Source organism: Strigops habroptila, chromosome 2 (assembly GCF_004027225.2).
Source record: "Strigops habroptila isolate Jane chromosome 2, bStrHab1.2.pri, whole genome shotgun sequence".
Lineage (NCBI taxonomy): Eukaryota > Metazoa > Chordata > Aves > Psittaciformes > Psittacidae > Strigops > Strigops habroptila.
In genome coordinates, this window is record NC_044278.2 from 21377891 (window position 1) to 21397155 (window position 19265).

The 19265-nt window shown below is 40.3% G+C and overlaps 1 protein-coding gene across 1 annotated transcript in view; it reads right to left on the reverse strand.

Annotated features, from left to right (window-relative positions):
* The window catches only part of CFAP44 (cilia and flagella associated protein 44), a 42738-nt gene extending 23530 nt beyond the window's left edge, over positions 1-19208 (reverse strand). The window contains exons 1-14 of the mRNA XM_030477390.1: positions 19146-19208; positions 15863-15955; positions 14800-14971; positions 13595-13757; positions 12033-12135; positions 11499-11715; positions 10395-10509; positions 9725-9889; positions 8313-8468; positions 7181-7228; positions 6002-6101; positions 4686-4780; positions 1510-1710; positions 121-231 (exon numbers count right to left, since the gene is read on the reverse strand). Of these exons, the coding sequence (XP_030333250.1) occupies positions 121-231; positions 1510-1710; positions 4686-4780; positions 6002-6101; positions 7181-7228; positions 8313-8468; positions 9725-9889; positions 10395-10509; positions 11499-11715; positions 12033-12135; positions 13595-13757; positions 14800-14971; positions 15863-15955; positions 19146-19161 (1755 nt within the window). The 5' untranslated portion in view covers positions 19162-19208. The remainder of the gene's footprint in view (positions 1-120; positions 232-1509; positions 1711-4685; positions 4781-6001; positions 6102-7180; positions 7229-8312; positions 8469-9724; positions 9890-10394; positions 10510-11498; positions 11716-12032; positions 12136-13594; positions 13758-14799; positions 14972-15862; positions 15956-19145) is intronic.
* Between the last annotated feature and the right edge of the window lie 57 nt (positions 19209-19265).

The following is a 19265-nucleotide window of genomic DNA, read 5'->3' on the forward strand; positions in this document are numbered from 1 at the left end:
TCTTTTGCATTGTCTGTAGAGAACATGGCTAGGGTCTTCATCTATTTTTATTCGAAGTTCTTTTCAAAATGATGTTTTAATACAGTAGGGAAGGAAAGAAAACAAACATGCATTACTCACATGAGAAGGTGGAGACCACTGTAATGCCTGCACAGGCCCAGGGACACAGATGAATCCAATTGGCTCGTATTCATCTTCAACAGCAAAAAAGAAAACAGTTTTGTCTTTACTCTGAGGGGGGGGAAAAAAAAATCAAAAAAACCCCAATTATGACTGAGTCAAAGCTTGACTAAAAATTCAAAAGACTGCAAGCACTTTATGACATAAACACATACTTCCAATGTTTTGTAGCTCAACAGGGATACTTACAAATGCCTTGGAACTTAAAATTTCTATAATAATTTCTATAATAATTACAGGGAGGAACTAAAAATCCTGCCCACCTTGCTCCAGGGCTCCGAATGTACCCATAGCCCTTAAATCCCCCTTGACAGGAAAAGGGGGAATGGATTTAAACTGAAAGAGGGTAGATTTAGATGAGATATTAGGAAAAAAATTCTTCACTATGAGGGCGGTGAGACACTGGCACAGATTGCCTGGAGAAGCTGTTGCTGCCCCATCCCTGGCAGTGTTCAAGACCAGGCTGGATGGGTTTGGAGCAACCTGATCTAGTGGAAGGTGTCCCTGCCCATGGCAGGGGGTTGGAACTAGATGATCTTTAAGGACCCTTCCAACCCAAACCGTTCTATGATTCCATGATTAATTGCCCTCATGGGCCTCACCTGGCATCCCCAGCCATGTGCTTTCTGTCCCTTGTCCAAGGAGCTCCTTTAAAGCTCAAGCTCAGGACTGTTTTTTCAGGTAAGACAGCACAGGCTGATTTCCCCAGGTAACAATGAATCCAGAACTGGTGCACAACATGATGCATAGCAGTGTAAATCCTGCATTAAGTGAAATGCATGCTCATTCAGCTCAAGGAACATGTTAATTGCAAATGCACTGAGCATGGCTAAAGTCTAGATTTTAAAAAGAGAGACCACATTGACTGGAAATCATCTCAAAGACTAGCAGGCATGCTGACAAACCAGCTGGTTGATCCCGTTGTAAGGCCAAGCAGTGCTAAATAGCAGCTGGATTGCTGTCAAGTGGTGTACCAACCAACTTGCTTTTACTAATTCCAAGATACTCCTAAACTAATTCCAAAATGAATCAAATCCATTTTCAAAGGGGATTACAGAATTCACAGTAAACTTTCCAGTAATTCACACTAAACTTTCCAGTAATTCACAAAATTAATTGCCTGGACTGCACGGTTGCTTTCCTTTGGAAAACAAATGTGAGAGCAAACAGATCCTTCTCTTCCCCCAGCACTGCAGAGAACTAGAAGCAGCAGTCAACGGTAGTAACAGAAGTATAATGGTGGTGTCAGTAAACAAACTTTACCTGATCTCTTTAAATAATCTCTATGTTTGTGGCTTAATAGAAATAACCGAAAGAAGTGATACATACCCCTGTGGCAAGCACAGCTCCATTTCGTTCATATGCCATGGCTGTAACTGCAGCAGCATGAGGTTTGAGAGCTTTTTTCAGATTTAACTCTGCATTCCCTGTTCCTGCAATAACGGGCAGTCCTTTGGGATCATAAACTTCAATTATGCGGACAACACCATCTTCAAACCCCACAATAATTAGACTTCCTTTAGGATTTACCTTTGAGTGGAAGAATGAAGAAAAACAATCAGTCTACATCTGAGAGCTTAGGATAAGAATCTGTATGGCACATGCTCTGGCGTTAACGTGTAACTCATCTTACATGGAAGTGTTGCTAAAGCACAAACATGTCTCATACACGGGCAATGTTTATTTTTCTAATATACTACTGTAAATGGAGTTGGAGGACTGGGAGTTATTTTTTGGTTTGGGTTAGTTTTGACTTTTTACTGATAACATAACATCGAGACTGGAAATGTTAACAAGGACATGGCTGTAATTCATACTGATATACAAATATATATATCACAGAATCACAGAATCATTAGGGTTGGAAGGGACCTCCGGAGATCAACTAGTCCAACCCCCCTGCCAAGGCAGGGCAACCTAGAGCAGGTTACACAGCAATGTGTCCAGGTGGGTTTTGAATGTCTCCAGGGAGGGAGACTCCACAACCCCCCTGGGCAGCCTGTTCCAGTGCTCTGGCACGCTCAACGTAAAGAAGTTCTTCCTTGTGTTGAGATGAAACTTCTTGTGCTTTAGTTCATGGTGATTGCTCCTCATCCTGTCACTGGGCACCACTGAAAAGAGCCTGGCACCACCCTCCTGGCAACAGCCTTTCAGATATTTAAATGCATTAATGAGATCCCTTCTCAGTCTTCTCTTCTAGAGACTAAACAGGCCCAGCTCCTGCAATGTCTCCTCATAAGAAAGATGCTCCAAACCCCTGATCATCCTTGTGGTCCTCCGCTGGACCGTCTCCAGTAGCTCCTTGTCTTGTACTGAGGAGTCCAGAACTGGACACAGTACTCCAGATGTGGAACTCAAAAAAGGAATTATTGTATTACCCTGAATATAATACTGGGCATTGAATGTGGGTATGATTTTTGAAGAGGTGAGGACACAGACTTGGGTCTGGCTGACCCTATGTAAAATGCGGTTGTCAACAGGGACAGCTACTTGAGAGGGAAAGAGGAGGCTATGGAGTCTTTAACTATAGGCCCTGTAGGTAAGCCAATTGCTGACAGTGTAGACAGGCTTGAATTGAGAGAGAAGAGAGTTAGCTGAAACAGGCCTGTGTTTCAGCTGGACTTCCAAATTTAGCTGATATTAGCCATACATGGTAGTGTCTTCAAGTGATTTACAAGCTGAGCCAGCTCCAGACATAGCACAGATCAATATTAATGTACACCAGAAATGAGAGCAGAAGGAGAATTTCTGTGTGAAGAGATGAGAGTGAATGGTTAAGCTCTGTGAGCAATTGGCAAAAGTGTGATCTTAGGTATAAAAAAGGTTATTGTTCAGAAAGGAGCTGGGGGTAACTGTCTTCCCATTATGTGGGGAGATCAGGCCGTGATGTCTTACCTTTAAAAGTGCCTCTGTAACAAACAGGTGCACGATAGCATTGCTCAGTAAATGGCTGAGAGGAGTCACTCACGGACCTCAAATTTATGGCTCTGCGTTTGACTCCATTAATTCCATGTCTCTTTACCAGGGAGGCAACACTTCAGATTTGCCTTCCCAGTGCTGAGTGAAGAGGAAGGATCACCTCCCTCAACTAGATGATAACACCCTTCCTAATGCAGCCCAGGATGTTGTTGCATTTGTTTGGGTGCATTGCTAGCTCGTGGTTAGCTTGGTGTCTCCCAGGATCCTTCTCTGCAGAACTGGTTTCCAGCTGGTGGACCTCCAGGCACTACTTGGTGCCTGGGATTATTCCTATCCAAATGCAGTACTTTGCATTTTCCTTCATTGAAGTTACTGAGATTCTCCTCAGCCCAATTCTCCACCCTGTTCAGATCCTCTTGAATGCCAGCACAACCCTCTAGAGTACCAGCCGCCCCTCTCAGTTTGGTATCATCTGTGAACTTGCTGAGGGTTCACTCTGTTCCACTGTCCAAGTAATTAATGAAGAATATTGGCACCCATCATCAGCCCTAGCGTGTAACACTACAGACTTGCCTCTAACTGGACTCTGCTGAGTCATCACCCCCTGAGGCCCAGCCATTTGGGCAGTTTTAAATCCATGTCACTGTCCACTTAGTTAACCCATATGTTGTTAGCTTGCCTATGAAGATATTATGGTGTACAGATGCTTCAAATTATGTTGGATGAAATTTTCTTAGATTCATATCACAGATTTTCAAATACATTTGAGTACCTTAACCTATGTGTAACTAGCTAATGGGATCTTAAATGCAGCTAGATAGGCTGATTTTTCAGATTGTGTTTAGTACCAACTTTTGTAAAACTGAATTGAGTCAGTTTTGTAATGCTGTACAATTTACTGTGGCAGTCAGCTTACCTCTTGAATGTATAGGTCATCACCTATACATATACCTATACATAGCATCCCTGAAAGTGTGTATGGCCAGAGTTATAATTCTAAGAGCACTGTCTCAATGTTACCCTCACTTTGGAAACTCCAGTAAGGACCTTACTCCATGAATTTGCTTATAATTAACCGACCAGACTCTGTATGTTGCTTCAAGAACATAACTAGACACACTTTAATTAAAATTAGCAAATATATCTAAAAGTGATAGACTCCACACTCCACAAATGATCAGTTCTGGCAACAGTTTTTTATGATTTATCTCCAAATGTTTATGGATTGTCTGGGCTGTCATTTCAAAATGTGTTACTAACTGATGTTAACTGACAGTTACTCTGAGTGGGTTAAATAGAAGCTGTTAGTCTATAAACTATTTCCTGGGACTGCACACTGAGATCTAATTTTAAAATCTGAGAAAAACACAAAATAGGATACCCTATAATCCACAACAAAGTTAAACTGTACACATACTATATACATTCATACTATTCCACAAGCATATATATACATACTACTATAGTAAATTCCACCACAGCCTAACAATGACTCCTTTAAGGTCTTGTGTAGTGAGCAACTTTCTTGCTGCTGGCAGGCTCATAGGCCCCTATGGGTTTTTGTTAACATACTAGCAAAAACTCACAACACAAGGTGCCCATGTCAGTGCTGTTCCTCCTTGTTTGAACTTCATTTCACTCAGTTGTCTGTCGCTGATGAAATCATAGATACGCACCGACCCTGTGTGGAAGGGAGACTCTTGCAATGTCACATGTTAAGATTTATGGAGAAATGTCTATTCATTTGAATTCGAAGCTGGATAGAATGTTACTAATTTTTCTCTTTGAGTATCAAATGCCCTCCTGGAAAGACATGATTGATGGTTACAGAGTGCCAGAGCTAGCATGGTGCTCATGAATAAAACATAAGGCTTCTTCACCCTTTAACTTACATGTTCCCAAGAGTCATCAGGGCTAAGAGTTGTAATAAGAAGTCCCTTGCTGACCACCATGTGTAATTTTCAAGTAATCACAGAACTGTAGCATACTGTAAGGAAAATCTGTACTGACAACACAGGAAAGGATGATACATTACTACCTGGGATTGCTCAGGGAGGAATATGTTTAAATGGATGAAAATGGGAGATTGTCCAAGGAAAGGCCAATTTCACCAGAGGTGAAATTAACAGATTCGTAGACACACATACTGATCTGCACGAAATTCCATTCCAGCTGGCATATATCCCAAGTGTCATTTGCTCAACAGATAGGAGTTTGTCTTCAAGCTAGAAGAGCATGGACATTGCACAACACAGACACATGACAAGATACTGCTGACAAGAATTGAGTTAAAGACCTTGTAGCATGTTCTGAGAAGTGTAAATAACATTGTTAATGTTCTGGCCAGCGATGGTTCTTTCAAAGCATGACAAAGTTACCTGTGAAAGGGCTACTGTGCAATATTTATATGTTAAATAAATGTCTGTAACTGTACGTTAGCTGTTGTTGAGAGCATGCTGGCTATTGCATTTTCTAAGAAAGCCACAAATATTACTATTCACAGACTTACACAATGCTACAGATGTATGTCATTCCTTACAAAACAAAAATCCCAACACTTATCAATCCAGAGCCTTGAATACAAGTCCTGTTATTCAAACCAAATGTCTCATCTTGTAAGCCACTCCCTCAGAACAAACAGAATTGACAAAGTTTCCCATCAAAAACTTCTCTTGTTTAAATGCCATGCTTTTAAAATGAAGCAGCCTTAATGAATTATTTCAAAACATTAATGATTTGTCTTAACTAGAACTGACCCCAGGAATAACAATTTTCTGCCAAGTGACTTTTCAAAAGCAAATACACAACTTCAGTTCAAAACAGAATAGTTCCAAACCAAGTATCATTGCTCTTCAAAAACAATAATTACAGTGGCATGAGAGGAAACGAATAGTGCACTTACGGTCAAGAGCAGTGGTGGCCAAAAGGTATGTGATGGGAGAGACACTCATGGCCTCAATCCTTCCAGAGTGAAAGGTAAACAGGCACTCTGGATCTTGGGTCTGCAGTGCAAATGAGAAGAACAGAAATTCTGTTACGTTCTGGAGCTGGTATCACCAGCTACAGTATTAGCAGGTATGCCTGCAGCAAACCTGGAAAATCTAGGCAGGTGCTGTTTGTGTGAACAAAATTTGGCATGCATAAGGTACCTATATGCAATTCCTGTTTGCCTTTTTTTTTTTAATAAATGTTCATAAGAAGATTATGAGAAAAATTAGTGTAGGAACATTAAGTTAATTTAAAATGCCATCATTTTATATGCAAAAATAAAGGGGAATGCCTTTCATTAAGAGGTTTCGGGCTTAGAATCAGTATCTTTAACAAAGAGTTGTTGCTCAGAACACATAAAAAAAATGCTCTCAAGCTGTGTGGGAAATAATTTCATCACTCAAGGAATTCTAGGCTTTGCTATGTAATTTTTACATTAGTTTTTATAGTATGCTTTGTAAATCTTTTATGTATCATGAAATTCTTGGAACATAATTTTACCTGTTGCCACAGAACTTTATTCCACTCAAAGGGATTGTTCCCATTTACTTTAATATGTTCAGGTGCAAAAATTAAATGCCCCCGTTTTAACTGAGTCATCTATTTCTTCATCAAAAACATCTCCTGCAGTAACATTAATAACCAGTGGGATAAATATGTGAAGTGCATTTAATCTTCTTGGTTTTCCTAGTTCTTTATGTCATTTAGAGACAATAGTAAGGATTGTTTCAAACACCTATCTAGATAGGATATATAAATATTCTTTGAACTCATTTCCTGCATCCATGCAACTTTTATGACCAGTTTATGAGAATAAAACTCCTTTGAGGTAACTTGAATTTGGCAGCCAAAGTTTCAGGAATCAAAACTCAAATTATTTTTTTATAATCCTGCACAATCATTATCATAAATAACATTATGAATATACATTTTTAAGGGGAAAAAAAAATCTGTTTCAATGCTAACATTTTTAACTGTGCAGCTTCATAAAACCCAAACTTCACTGCAGATGCACCCAGACAGTTACAGGAAGTTACTGCAAAGGAATTGAAGAAATCAAAAGAAAGGAAAAAAAACCAACCACCAAGCTTACCATATTTGAAAAAGTCAAATCCAGCTTCCAGATTGCTCCATTGGTATCCTGAAGAAGAAAAACCAAAACACATAACTTGGATATTTTCAAACTCAATTTGGAAATAAAACCGCCCACAGCAACTTCTTAAAAAATCCTTAATGATTATCATTGTGAAACTGAAAGGACTGAATGTGATGACGTTGGTCCTATCCATCAGTCCAGGATAACAGAACTTGGACAACACCTTTTGACATTATCATAGAATCATAGAATAGTTTTGGTTGGAAAGGACCTCCAAAGATCATCTAGTCCAACCCCCCTGCAGTGAGCAGGGGCATTTCCAACTAGATCAGGTTGCCCAGAACCACGTCCAGCCTGGCCTTGAGTGTCTCCAGGAGTGGTGCACCCACCACCTCTCTGGGCAACCTGTGACAGTGTTTCACCACCCTCATTGTAAAGAATTTTTTCCTCACATCCAGCCTGAATCTCCCTTCTTTTAGTTTAAAACCATCACCCCTTGTCTTATCGCAACAGGCCCTGCTAAAAAGTCTCTCCCCATCTTTCTTATAGGCCCCTTTTAAGAACTGAAAGGCTGCAATAAGGTGTCTCCGAAGCCTTCTCTTCTCCAGGCTGAACAACCCCAACTCTCTCAGCCTTTCCTCACAGGAGAGGTGCTTCAGCCCTCTGATTATTTTGTGGCCCTCCTATTCTTATGTAGTTCTGGCTTTGAAAGCCAGAGTCTCACTTGTTACTATACACTAAAAATATAGCACAGTATACCACAGTTCAGTTAAAAAGGACCTCAAATGATCACCTAGTCCAACTCCTTAACCACTTCAAGGCTGACCAAAAGTTAAAGCATTTTATTAAAGGCATTGTCCAAATGCCTCTTAAACACTAACAGGCATGGGACATAAACCACCTCTCTAGGAAGCCTGTGCAAGCACTTGAAACAAGGAAAAAAAAAAAAATATATATATTTATACATAAATATAGATGATATAGATACAGATATACATATATTCAGAAGAAGATTGAATTCTAACAAAGAGAAACACAGTGATTTTTAATGGACTCCCCCTGTTACTTAACATCACTTCCCTCGTTCTATGTTTCTCCACAGAGACGTATGTACTATAATGTATCTTACCTGAGCATACCAAAAGGCCTGTCCAGAGTCATGAATTTTTGACATGAAACTCAGGCTGACATTCTTGCCAACATGAAGTTCATTCATAGGCTCCACCTCCAGTAACCCTGTATCATCCACAGAATCAGCAGCATCTATTGTCTCAAAGTTCCACAGCTTCATGGCATTGGAAGCATAAAAAAACCACAAAACAAATGGGTTTTTATAAGGCCTGTTATGTTTTCATACAAAATTAATATGGAAATTCAAAATTATAAGAAACCAGGCAAGTGTAGATTCTACAGGTAGAGTATGAAACCTGCCATCTCTGCCTCCCTGCTTTGAATGTAACCTAGAATAGTGACAACCAACTGCTATCTAATACATTTGGGTGCAATGCAAAGTACCTGTAAAAGTTCTCCGTCCAACTCTAAAACAACAGTAGCTTAAATTCAGCCCTGGCACTAGCAGAGCTATACATGGCAGCCTCAGAACTACAGCGAACAAATGGCATCTGCCTGCCCTCAGCACTGCTCATACTGAAGCAGCACAGAAGAAAGAATGGGAAATCTAACACATTCATGTTCTGCTCCGTGGGATAAGGACAACACATCAATTGGCAACCTTATAACCAAGTGAATTTTCCTAATTGAATGAATATCAATTTATAAAACACAACAACAAAAACTCCAGGGTGTTTGAAACCCTCCACTGTCTATAACAGTCAGCTTCCCATTCATTTTCTAGGTTTTTTCACATATCAGCAGAAGACACATCATGTCTTCCCTTAAAAAGAAAGCAAACAAGACTGTAAAATTCTTGATAATTGACAGATGAGAGCAGAATCAGGTGTCATGTATAAGGAAAACTTTTTGACCTTAATTTACAGAATTATATTTTAACTTCAGGATGCTTTTTATTTTAATCATTCCTCTCTTTCAGTATATATATCTCTCTGAGATGCTAGTTAATTTCTATGTCATTTTAATATTAACAATCTAGCTTTCAAATATGTAGAAAATTAATTTCAAATATTGCTGTAGTTTATCCTTTGAAATAATACCAAATGTGTTAATACGCCTGAAAATTATAAAGATTATCCAAAACTACACATGAAAAAAATGTCAGAATGCAGAAAACCTTTGGTTTTGTCAGAAAACCAAAGCTGTTAGAGAATCACTGAAAACTATTTTGATTTACTAGAGTAAAAGGTGACTTACTACTATTAAACAGAGAACGTTGCATGAACACTCTCCAATTCAAACATACACACTGTGGTGATGTGATCTTACTCTGTTCTACAAATTCATTCTCAGAAAGAAACTACGCAGCAAAATTGCCTCCACAACTAAGCCCTTGTAAAGAAAACATGTAACATTTACCTGCTGACCACAAATTTGCACACCCAAAGGCAGAACAGAAGAAAAACTCACCCGAATGTAGCCATCTTTTCCAACAGTGAAAAGTTCTCCTTCCTCCAGAATTAACTGGCTGACAGGGCCACTGTGACAGGGCCTTTGTTCACCTCGACAGAGCTCTACTTTAATGAGGCCCCCTTCCCAAAGCAGCAAGTTGCCCCACTCAGTCCCTGAGATAACCTTCAATGCAAATGAAGATAAGCACATGAACACCTGCACTTTACCTTGCAGAAATATTGGCAAAAATCTGGTTAACATTTGTGGCTTCCTTCCATGAAAGCATTAAATTGATAGCAATGTACAGATATTTGCAAGAGAAGATGTAAAGGATGAGAAGATTCAACTTTATAGCAATGTGACATAATTTACATGCACTGAAATGGTTGAAGATTAGGGCTAATAGTCCTTGTATTTCTTTACACTAATGTTTTCACTACCCCATTAGAGGACCCTCAGCTCTAAACCAGAGATATTTTGTCTGGGCATTACGATACTAACCATACTTTTCAGTTATTACAAAGCAAGCCAGGGTTTTGGCAAATGAATGTCAATATTAGCTTGTCAGAGCAGTGCATTGAGAGTGTAACTCAAATCACTTTGAAGCAAGTAGTAACTCTCCAACTTACTCAGTAGACTTTATATCAAAACCTGAAACACAAAATCAATTAAATTTTTTCTTATTTACCTTCCCATCAGGCAGCTCCACATAACCTATAATGTCAGACACTGCTGTTTTTCCAAACCTGCCCAAAGCTCCTTGTAACTTGAGACCAGTGAATGTGAGAGCCATCTTCCAGAACCTGAGTATAGAAAAAACATCCCTCTCTGACACAAGATCTCCTAAACACACTCTTCAGTCCCTCTCAGACATTGTAATAATTTTACCAGGGATGATGCCTTCAAGGTAAGAGGTTTATTGTGCTCATTTATTATTCTTTTCACAAGGGACCTTGGGATTTTCTTTTGAAAATGAGATCAAGCTTCATAACTACCCAAACATTTCCCTATACTACTCCTATAGTATCCTATTTCAGACCCACCTTGCAACCAAACTATAGAGCAAATCTCAGATTTTGACCTGATTCCTCTGTTAAAATTCAAAGAAACGCTAGATGTGCTATCATTTTAAAGGTATAATTTAATCTATTTTAGATATTTAATCTATCACAATAGCATCCAAGTCATATCTTAAGTCTCTGCTGTGTTAACATTGAACATTGTATAATTACAGAACGCAGAACTAATCTCTGTCCCAAATTGATTAAAATTGTGGTTTATTTTTTATCACAAAAGGATCCATGAACAGAGAGGGGAGTGTATGGAAGCGTATCTTTTGTAAGGCTTTCTTGCAGGCTTTTGGTGGTATCAGATTGTTTCTGACCTATGACTTGGCAACCAGTTCCAATGGGTGCCCAAACAGCAGAGGAGTTCAAGAAATCAAAGGTAGAAAGCCCAGAAGGCACAGGCGGCATATGCTATGTTACCGGCTAAAAGACATGTATATATATAATACACCTTGTATTAATTCTCTCCAGTGATTGTTGAAATTACAAGAATGGAGCTAATGGTACCCTCAGTCAACATCACGCATCATTCTTTTTGGACAGCAAAGGTGTTAAAAGACTTGGCTGACTAGCTGAAGGACTTGAACTTTCTCATTTCTGTAACTGTAATGGCCAGGTAGCATTCCTCATTGGTCCATGATTGCTAATGATACATTCTTATTAGTCATCTTGTACCTCTTATGACTTCAGAGGTGATATGTATTAATCCTAATCAGTAAACCTACCTGATGTGTCCTACTCCACATGTAGTCAGTTGTTCCTCATTATCAGCAGAAAATGTGACCTTGTAAACATCTTGTGAAAAAGCTTTTGACCTCAACACAATCTTTTCTTGTTTCCAGTCCCATATAGTCAGCATGTAGTCAGGGCTGCTCCCAACACTGGCCAGCAAAGTGCCATCATGTTTGAAATCACCAAAAACATAGGCTTCCTCTGTTCCATCTGAAGAAACACACAAGCCCCAATATGCACACGTGGAAAAGAGGGAAAAACAACAGGGAAATCTACTTAGAAGGAGATCAAGGTTCACTGCAATTTTTTTTTCACTAAGTAATAGCTCTCAGTTGGCTATTTCCACTAAATAAAAGTTTCCTCCCATGCAATAGTGAAAAAGCTTGAAATCAGCGTTTTCTATTTTGCTGTGAAGGACCAAAAGGTTGTATTTCCTTCCAAACTTACAGTGACTCACTACTCCATCTGCTGGGATCGACAAACAATGGCCCATTTGTGTAAAATAAAAACAGAACTTTTTACACTACCTCGAAGTATTCTGTAGGGCCTCAGCGAAGGATAATCGTAGATGATGAGGTTTGGCTTCCTTCCTTTTTCTCCTACTGCAAAGTACTGCTTAGTAGGGTGTGCCTTGAAAAAGCAAAAGTCCCATTGCACACTGTAATGACACCTTTTGTCTCTACCCTGCTAATTATTGAGTAATTGTATTTACTTACTCGTTAGTCAAAAGATTTTGCCATAAATACTGTGCCGAGTTCCCGCATACGTAATGCAGTAACTCAGAATCACACAGCCGCTCGCTCACTCCCCCACTTCCTCCTCCCCCCGCTCCTGGAGGGAAGGGGAGTAGAATCGGAAGAATGTAACTCCCACGGGTTGAGAGAAGAGCAGTCCCGTAACTAAGGTATAATACAAAACCACTACTGCTACCACCAATGATAATAATGATAAGGGAGATAACAAGGGGAGAGGATACAATTGCTCACCACCCGCCGATCGATACCCAGCCCGACCCAAGCAGCGATCTGGGCCTTCCCGGTAACTCCCCCCAGTTTACATACTGGGCATGACGTGCTGTGGTATGGAATACCCCTTTGGCTAGTTTGGGTCAAGTGTCCTGCCTCTGCTTCCTCCCAGTTTTCCCTCCTCCCTGAGAGAGCATGAGACTAAGAAAGTCTTTGGTTGGAGTAAACATTACTTAGCAACAACTAAAAACATCTTTTTGTGTTTTTGCATTTTTCTGTCTTTATTCTGAACTGCCAATCTATTGCTCAATATCAGAATGAAGCCACTATGCGCATAAAATGGTAAAACTATTATGCACACAATATATTGCGCTTATAATGTAGAACCACGGCAAACTGTGAAATAATTTGCTTTGTTATGCATTCTTTTAATATTCCTACCTCACTCAACCACTAGCTGATCTTTCCATAAAAGCCTTTGCATCAGCAGCCATCTACTTCAGCAGACAGCTGCAAAAGAGCCATCCTGACTGACACTGTTCTGAAGACGTAAAGATGTACTGTAATTCCCTAGAAAAGGATGCTTACAATGGAGCACAACAGTCTGAGGCTGGTATTCTGCAAGCCTTGCTGATGTGGAATAAAACTGAGAGATGGCAGAGCCATTCACAGGGTAAGGTGCTTCAAACCCAGAGATAGCATTTGAGAGTCCAAGCTTTTGGTAAGAGTTTACTACAGTGAAACCAGATACTTTTTCTCTTAATTTGTCTGGGAACTAGAGTGTCTAAATTTTAATTGCAAGCAAAGCTCTATACTAGTTCCAGCTGTGACTAGGACAGCTGAAGAGTTAAAAAAAAAAAAGGCCTTTAAGGTACGTGAGCTTGGGACTGAGGTATATAGATTATTTGTCCTCTGCCAATTATATTGATGGGATGAGTAGCCCACATTGCATGGTCCACACGTTCCTTTAATCAATACTATACTTTCTTATGTATATGTATATGTATATGTATATGTATATGTATATGTACATGCAGCTGTAGAAATCTCCCATCAAGCAACCAAGTGAGTATTTTGTTTCTAGAAAGTGATTAACATCCTAAAACAAGAAACAAAAGCCATACTGTAATAAAGCCAATTCCACCACCACCGCTGCTCCGGATGTAACGATGAGACTTAGTTTTCAGGTCCAGGAGTACCACATGGTTGCCTGCTATATACAGCAGTGTTTGGCTATCCATCATCAGCAGGTTTGCCCTTCTGGTGCAGTCATATCCAAAAGAATGTCTGGGAACAGTTCAATAAGGAAAAGATTTGACGCTGGCTTCTAGAAAAGTTTACTAAGTAAATAGCAATGCTTAATACAAAACCGAAACAGGAATACTGAAACCAGTGACTAAGAGCCTGAAGGTAGGAGGTAGTTTTGTTCAGTATACAGCAAAGGTAAAATGTGTCAAGCCTCTATAACTGAGGGAAAAGCACAAGTGAAGTCCTTCTAAAGTTCACATTCCATCCTACCATCTCCACTACAGCGTGCACTGCTTGTCTCTGCTGGATCCTTTGGGGCTGCTAGGAATTCATATTTTATCAGTGTTCTCATTTACAAAATGTAAGAGATGTGCATCAGAGTACTAGGAACTGTTCTACAGACAAGACGTCAAACCAAGGAAGTGCTCAAGCTCAATTCTTGTATGTTTACAGGCAGATGTAGAGAAGGGCATATTCAGTCTTCAATAGCAACTTGACTGTGTCTGCAGAGAAAATCACTAGCACATGTGAAAGTCGCATATCATATCCTACTTGACCATACCTAGCAAAGGACTTATTGTAGCTCTTAATTGATGGGCATCACTTCCTCCATTCTACCAGTTTAGATCTTCTGAGCACCAGGCTGCAAATCTACGTGGTTTCTTCCCCACTTCTCCCTTAGCAGTACTGTGAGGAATTATGAAGTACATGGCTTCTCTTCTCCTGCCCTTGCTTCAGCTTCTTGAGAAACACCAGTGTGGCTACACAGAAAGGAGGAACTTTGCAGGGAATATTCTTACACTAGTCTTCTGCCTGGTCACATTAACTTGCCCATGATCTAGTTCTACAAGAGTACTTATGACAGTAAGCATTATGCCCACAATAAATGTTTACGAGGTCAAGAAAACATTTAAGATTAAATTCATCCAGAACCATAACTGGTCAGGTTCTTATCTATATCTCAACCAAAGGTGTCCCACTAATGCCACATGGGCCACTCCAAATTAGACAAGTACAGTTTTAAGAACATATATTGAATACCCTTAGCTTTAAATCTGCAGAGCCTCAACAGAAAGGATACTTAAGAGTAAGAAGGTTAATGGGTATCCCAGAGTCTTCAGTGACCCATGGCCGTGAACATATATCTTCATAATTATAGAAGAAAGTTTCTGAGATTTTCTTTTCTACCTGGTCAGGCTTTTTTTGTGCCTCCGAGGGTTCTTCACTATTATCTTGCTCTTTGAAATCACCTTCTGCATCTCAGAAGTGGGAAAATAACAGAAATTTATATTCAGCATAAATTTTAGGCTCCTTGCTGATATTTGCATCTAATTGTGAAAAGGAAGGATTCACACATTCCTTGCCTCCTTCAACAGAGTAATAGGCACTCCATAGCTCAAAACAGGGGAAAATGTCTTAGTAACAACTTGTCCTGGAGCAGTCTGTAACAAGTGCTCCCTCAGGCTTTTAAAAATTTTACTGTGAATATTCAAAAGTGAAGAATTTAAAGAAGAAAATATTTGAGACTGTTTTAAAAACACCGATTTTACAACTCAAGACTTACCTAAGCACTTCAGTTCACCTTTGCTTGGTGTTTAGGCCTCAGCTTTAGAAACCAGATAAAGTTTAAAGTGTCTATTTTTTAGTAGCTATTGAATACATATCATTATACAAAACAATCAGTAAAAATTATAAAAAATGCACATACAACAGACCACCAGAAGACACCATTGTCCTCAAAAAGGCATATTGCTAATGCGTGACCCAGTGTAGCTCTTCACCGGACTGCAATGCAGAATACAGTCAACTTGACTTCCAACAAGTCACAAGCACTCATTAAAAGCACTTTTCAGTCTGATACCTCAGATCAAATACCCATTACCTATTTCATAAGCTTTTCACCTTGTCTTGATTTCTTTTTATGCTCCTAAGCATTCTATGAAAAAGAACCAAAGGGGTCATGGAAAAAAGCAACAGTGCACAAGGTAAGCCAACTAAAAGGGAGCAGAGAAACTCTGTTACTGTACCTTGAGGCACTGATCTGAGATGCTCTTCATAACAATAACAGTGAAAAAATAAAAACTAGAAAGTAGTGGGGTTTTTAAGTTTGTTCCATCATCCCTTCAGTGGAAAGCAGTACTCACCAATACTCCCATGGTCTGATTCCACTTGCTCCACTTCTTCCTCTTCTTCCTCTGCAGTTGGGGATTCCTCTGGAAGACTTGTTTTGTTTTCTTCTGCAAAGGACAATTGGGATCACTCTCTTAGGTATGAATTCTTTTGACTAATTTGCTCATACATGCTAAGCAGTAATTTTAAAAAGTCCCTTTTGTCCAACAAGGGACTTCCTGCTGTTTAGCATTAAGTTTGCTTTCAAAAAGACCCCGCAGTTTAAAATGGGGGAAGGAAAGAAACACTTCCTATAAGAGGAAAAAAAGTATAATAGGAAGATTAAAAAAATGCTGAAAGTAATGTGCCAATATAAGCATCAAAAAATCCTTCCAAAGTTCCAAAGGAGACTCACAGTGGATTTTATTACCCATGATACCTAGATTTACTGTGTTACACGACATGCAGAACATCTGAAATAGATGTTGGACAGGCATTTCAAGGTGAAAAAGATGTTAAAGAGAAATACAGGTCACCTCAGAATGGAGAAATGTGTTCATTTGGGCATGTTCTTTCAGTTCTTTCAAACCTAAGATGTTTCTTGTCATTTTTGCTGCCACACAGAATCCTTATATATAAAAGCTTCTCAAAAATTCTCAGTAAATTTGGACATTAAGAGATTTGTTATCTCAGACAATTGTCTCATTTATTCAAAATACAGGACAATTAAATCAAATGGATGTTTATTTGCTAACATGTAAACAAACTCACCAAGATGACACCACCTTCTTTGTATTTTGCCATCCTACATTTTTTCTCTTTCCAGAAAAAAAATAAAACTGTTAAAATGTGCAAGTTCCCTAAATGCAGTGCTTGCCTTCATAAATCCTGTGACTGACACTTCAAATACATAAAATGCATCAAATTGTGATCAAAATGTGACCTACAGTTTTACTTCAGAAACTGAACACAGAATCATAGAATCATAGCATGGTTTGTGTTGGAAAGGACCTTAAAGGTCATCTAGTTCCAACTCTCCTGCCATGGGCAGGGACACCTTCCACTAGAGCAGGTTGCTCCAAGCCCCTGTGTCCAACCTGGCCTTGAACACTGCCAGGGATGGGGCAGCCACAGCTTCTCTGGGCACCCTGTGCCAGAGCCTCAGCACCCTCATAGTGAAGAATTTCTTCCTGATGTCTAATCTAACTCTACTCCATGAGATATATTAACTGATAATGGTTTTAAACGGTCTGTCCCACCATTAACTGTGTGACTGTGCTTAAAAGACACCACCTATCTCACCTCAGCTTTTACATATACAGGAGAGTGATAATCCGTTTTGTCCACTAATTCAGGACATGTAGAAATAGGAAACTGATACCGCAGAATATAACTGTATTGCTATTAGTACCACTTATAAGCAAGAGAGTAAAAAATCATCTCTACACTGTGCTACTTCTGCAGGATTTCATTTTTTGGTTCACTCCAAAACGTGCAATTTTTTGTAGAAAAGCTTTGGCTGGTGGTGGGCTTTGAAAAAGAAAGTCACTTATCCTTTACTTCGGGAGAAATTGTCTTATGTGTTACTCCTCTACTTGTCTTTATTTCACACGAAGGAACTAATTTCACCCCAGGACTTTGTTTTGCTTTCTTGCTTCCAATCCTGGCTCATCTTAGCACCGTGCTATGAGCCTTATGAGCTACTCTATGCTATGTTTCTGGCCTGAGGTTAGCGCTGCCCTAAAATAACAACTGCAAGGTTTGGCTATCATGAGGGGTGTCTGCCATGAGGAATTACATACTAATCATCTGTTCCAGGCTGTGGCATCTTCTTCAAGTTTAACTTTGCTTTGGATGGGTTGGATTTCTTCCCATCTGCCAAGTTCTGCTTGTTTAACTCATCTCCAGATACAGTCCCCAGATACAATCCTTTCAAATACAACAGTTTTTTCCTGAGTCTTCCTTTTCTTTATGAAAAACAGCATGCCATTGAACAACTCTCTCAGCATTGTTTTTAGCCTTCAGATGACATCAGAGAGTATCAGCAGTTTACTGGGCTGCAGATGACAGCAACATGTGTAAGCAGTGGAGTATTGCATTCCAAAAAAATATAAAGTCTTTTAGTGCTTCTATACACAAAGCAGAATATCCAAGTGTAAATCGGGCACAGCTATCCAGTGCTGTCTGTGTATCGTTATCAGTCAGCATTACAACAAAATTAGTAACAAAAGTCAGTCTTAGGCAATCAATTCCAAGGAAGAATGTCTTTGTACTAGAGAATATTGCTCTCTCTCTTACAATAGCTAGAAGACTTGAGAGCAAGGAGAACAACAGAAGATATCAATTCTCACAGCAGTTAAGTATATAAAATATTTACTAGTCAGGGACTGAGACAGCAAAGATAAAGCTACAAAGCAGGGTCTAGACATATAATCTTTATTACAGCTCCATTGACTCTTTTTTTCACCTAATCAGATAAAAGGCATGAATAGGACAGCCCTGCTTAGAAACTGAACCTAACTTCCAACCTTACATCTAAAGTAGTCCTCTGTATGATCCTGATGTCCTAGCTCTGTCTCATGCAAGCAAAAGTTTCAAGCCTCTCAAAGCCTGCCTTGTGAATCAGGGTTACTAAGTTTTTATTGAGCAGAAACTGGAACTGGTGACATCACCACAGTTACTCATTAACTTACAGTGTAAAGGAAAATCATAAAAACGAACATGAGAACACTGCCACAATATCAAGAGTGATAGAATCAACTGTCTCACACATGGTAAAGCAAAAACAAGGCCCACATTTCAAATGAAGCACAGGGTGGTCTATGTCAGCTACAGAACATTCATTCCCGTGTCACTTTTATGAAGCTGAGCAGTATTCTTTTATTCTCTACATGAGCGTAAAGGCTTTTCTTTCCCAAAAGCCTCTGTGCAGGAAGACTGGTCCCACACAAACTCCCGCACACAAGGCTGATGGCACTGGCCTCACACAGGGGTGCAGTCCCAGCACTGCCTCTCCCAAGGCCGCCGTCCAGCTGGACACCAGGAAAAGGCCACAGCGAGGCCGAAGCCCCCCGTGAGGCTGTTTTGTGGGGGACAGCAAAGGGACAAAGGGCGGACACCTGGAGCTCCGCAGGGAGAACAGGGGAGGGACCCTCTGAGGGGTCATGGGGAGAGTGCCACAGAGAGGACCCGGGGGGCGCGGGGAGGAGATGCCCTGGTGCGGGGGACAGGTGCACAGGACGCGGGGACACACGGGTGCCTGCGGGCACCCCGAGGGCCGGAGCGGGCCCGGGCACTGACCCTCCCCACACCGCGTACCTTGGGCCGCCTCCATCGCGGCGTTACCGGTTTCCAGGCAACCGGCGCCGCGGCAGCTCGGCGGGGCTGGGGCGGCGGGGTGCGCGCAGGCGCAGGGCCGTGGGTCCGGCGGGCAGCGGC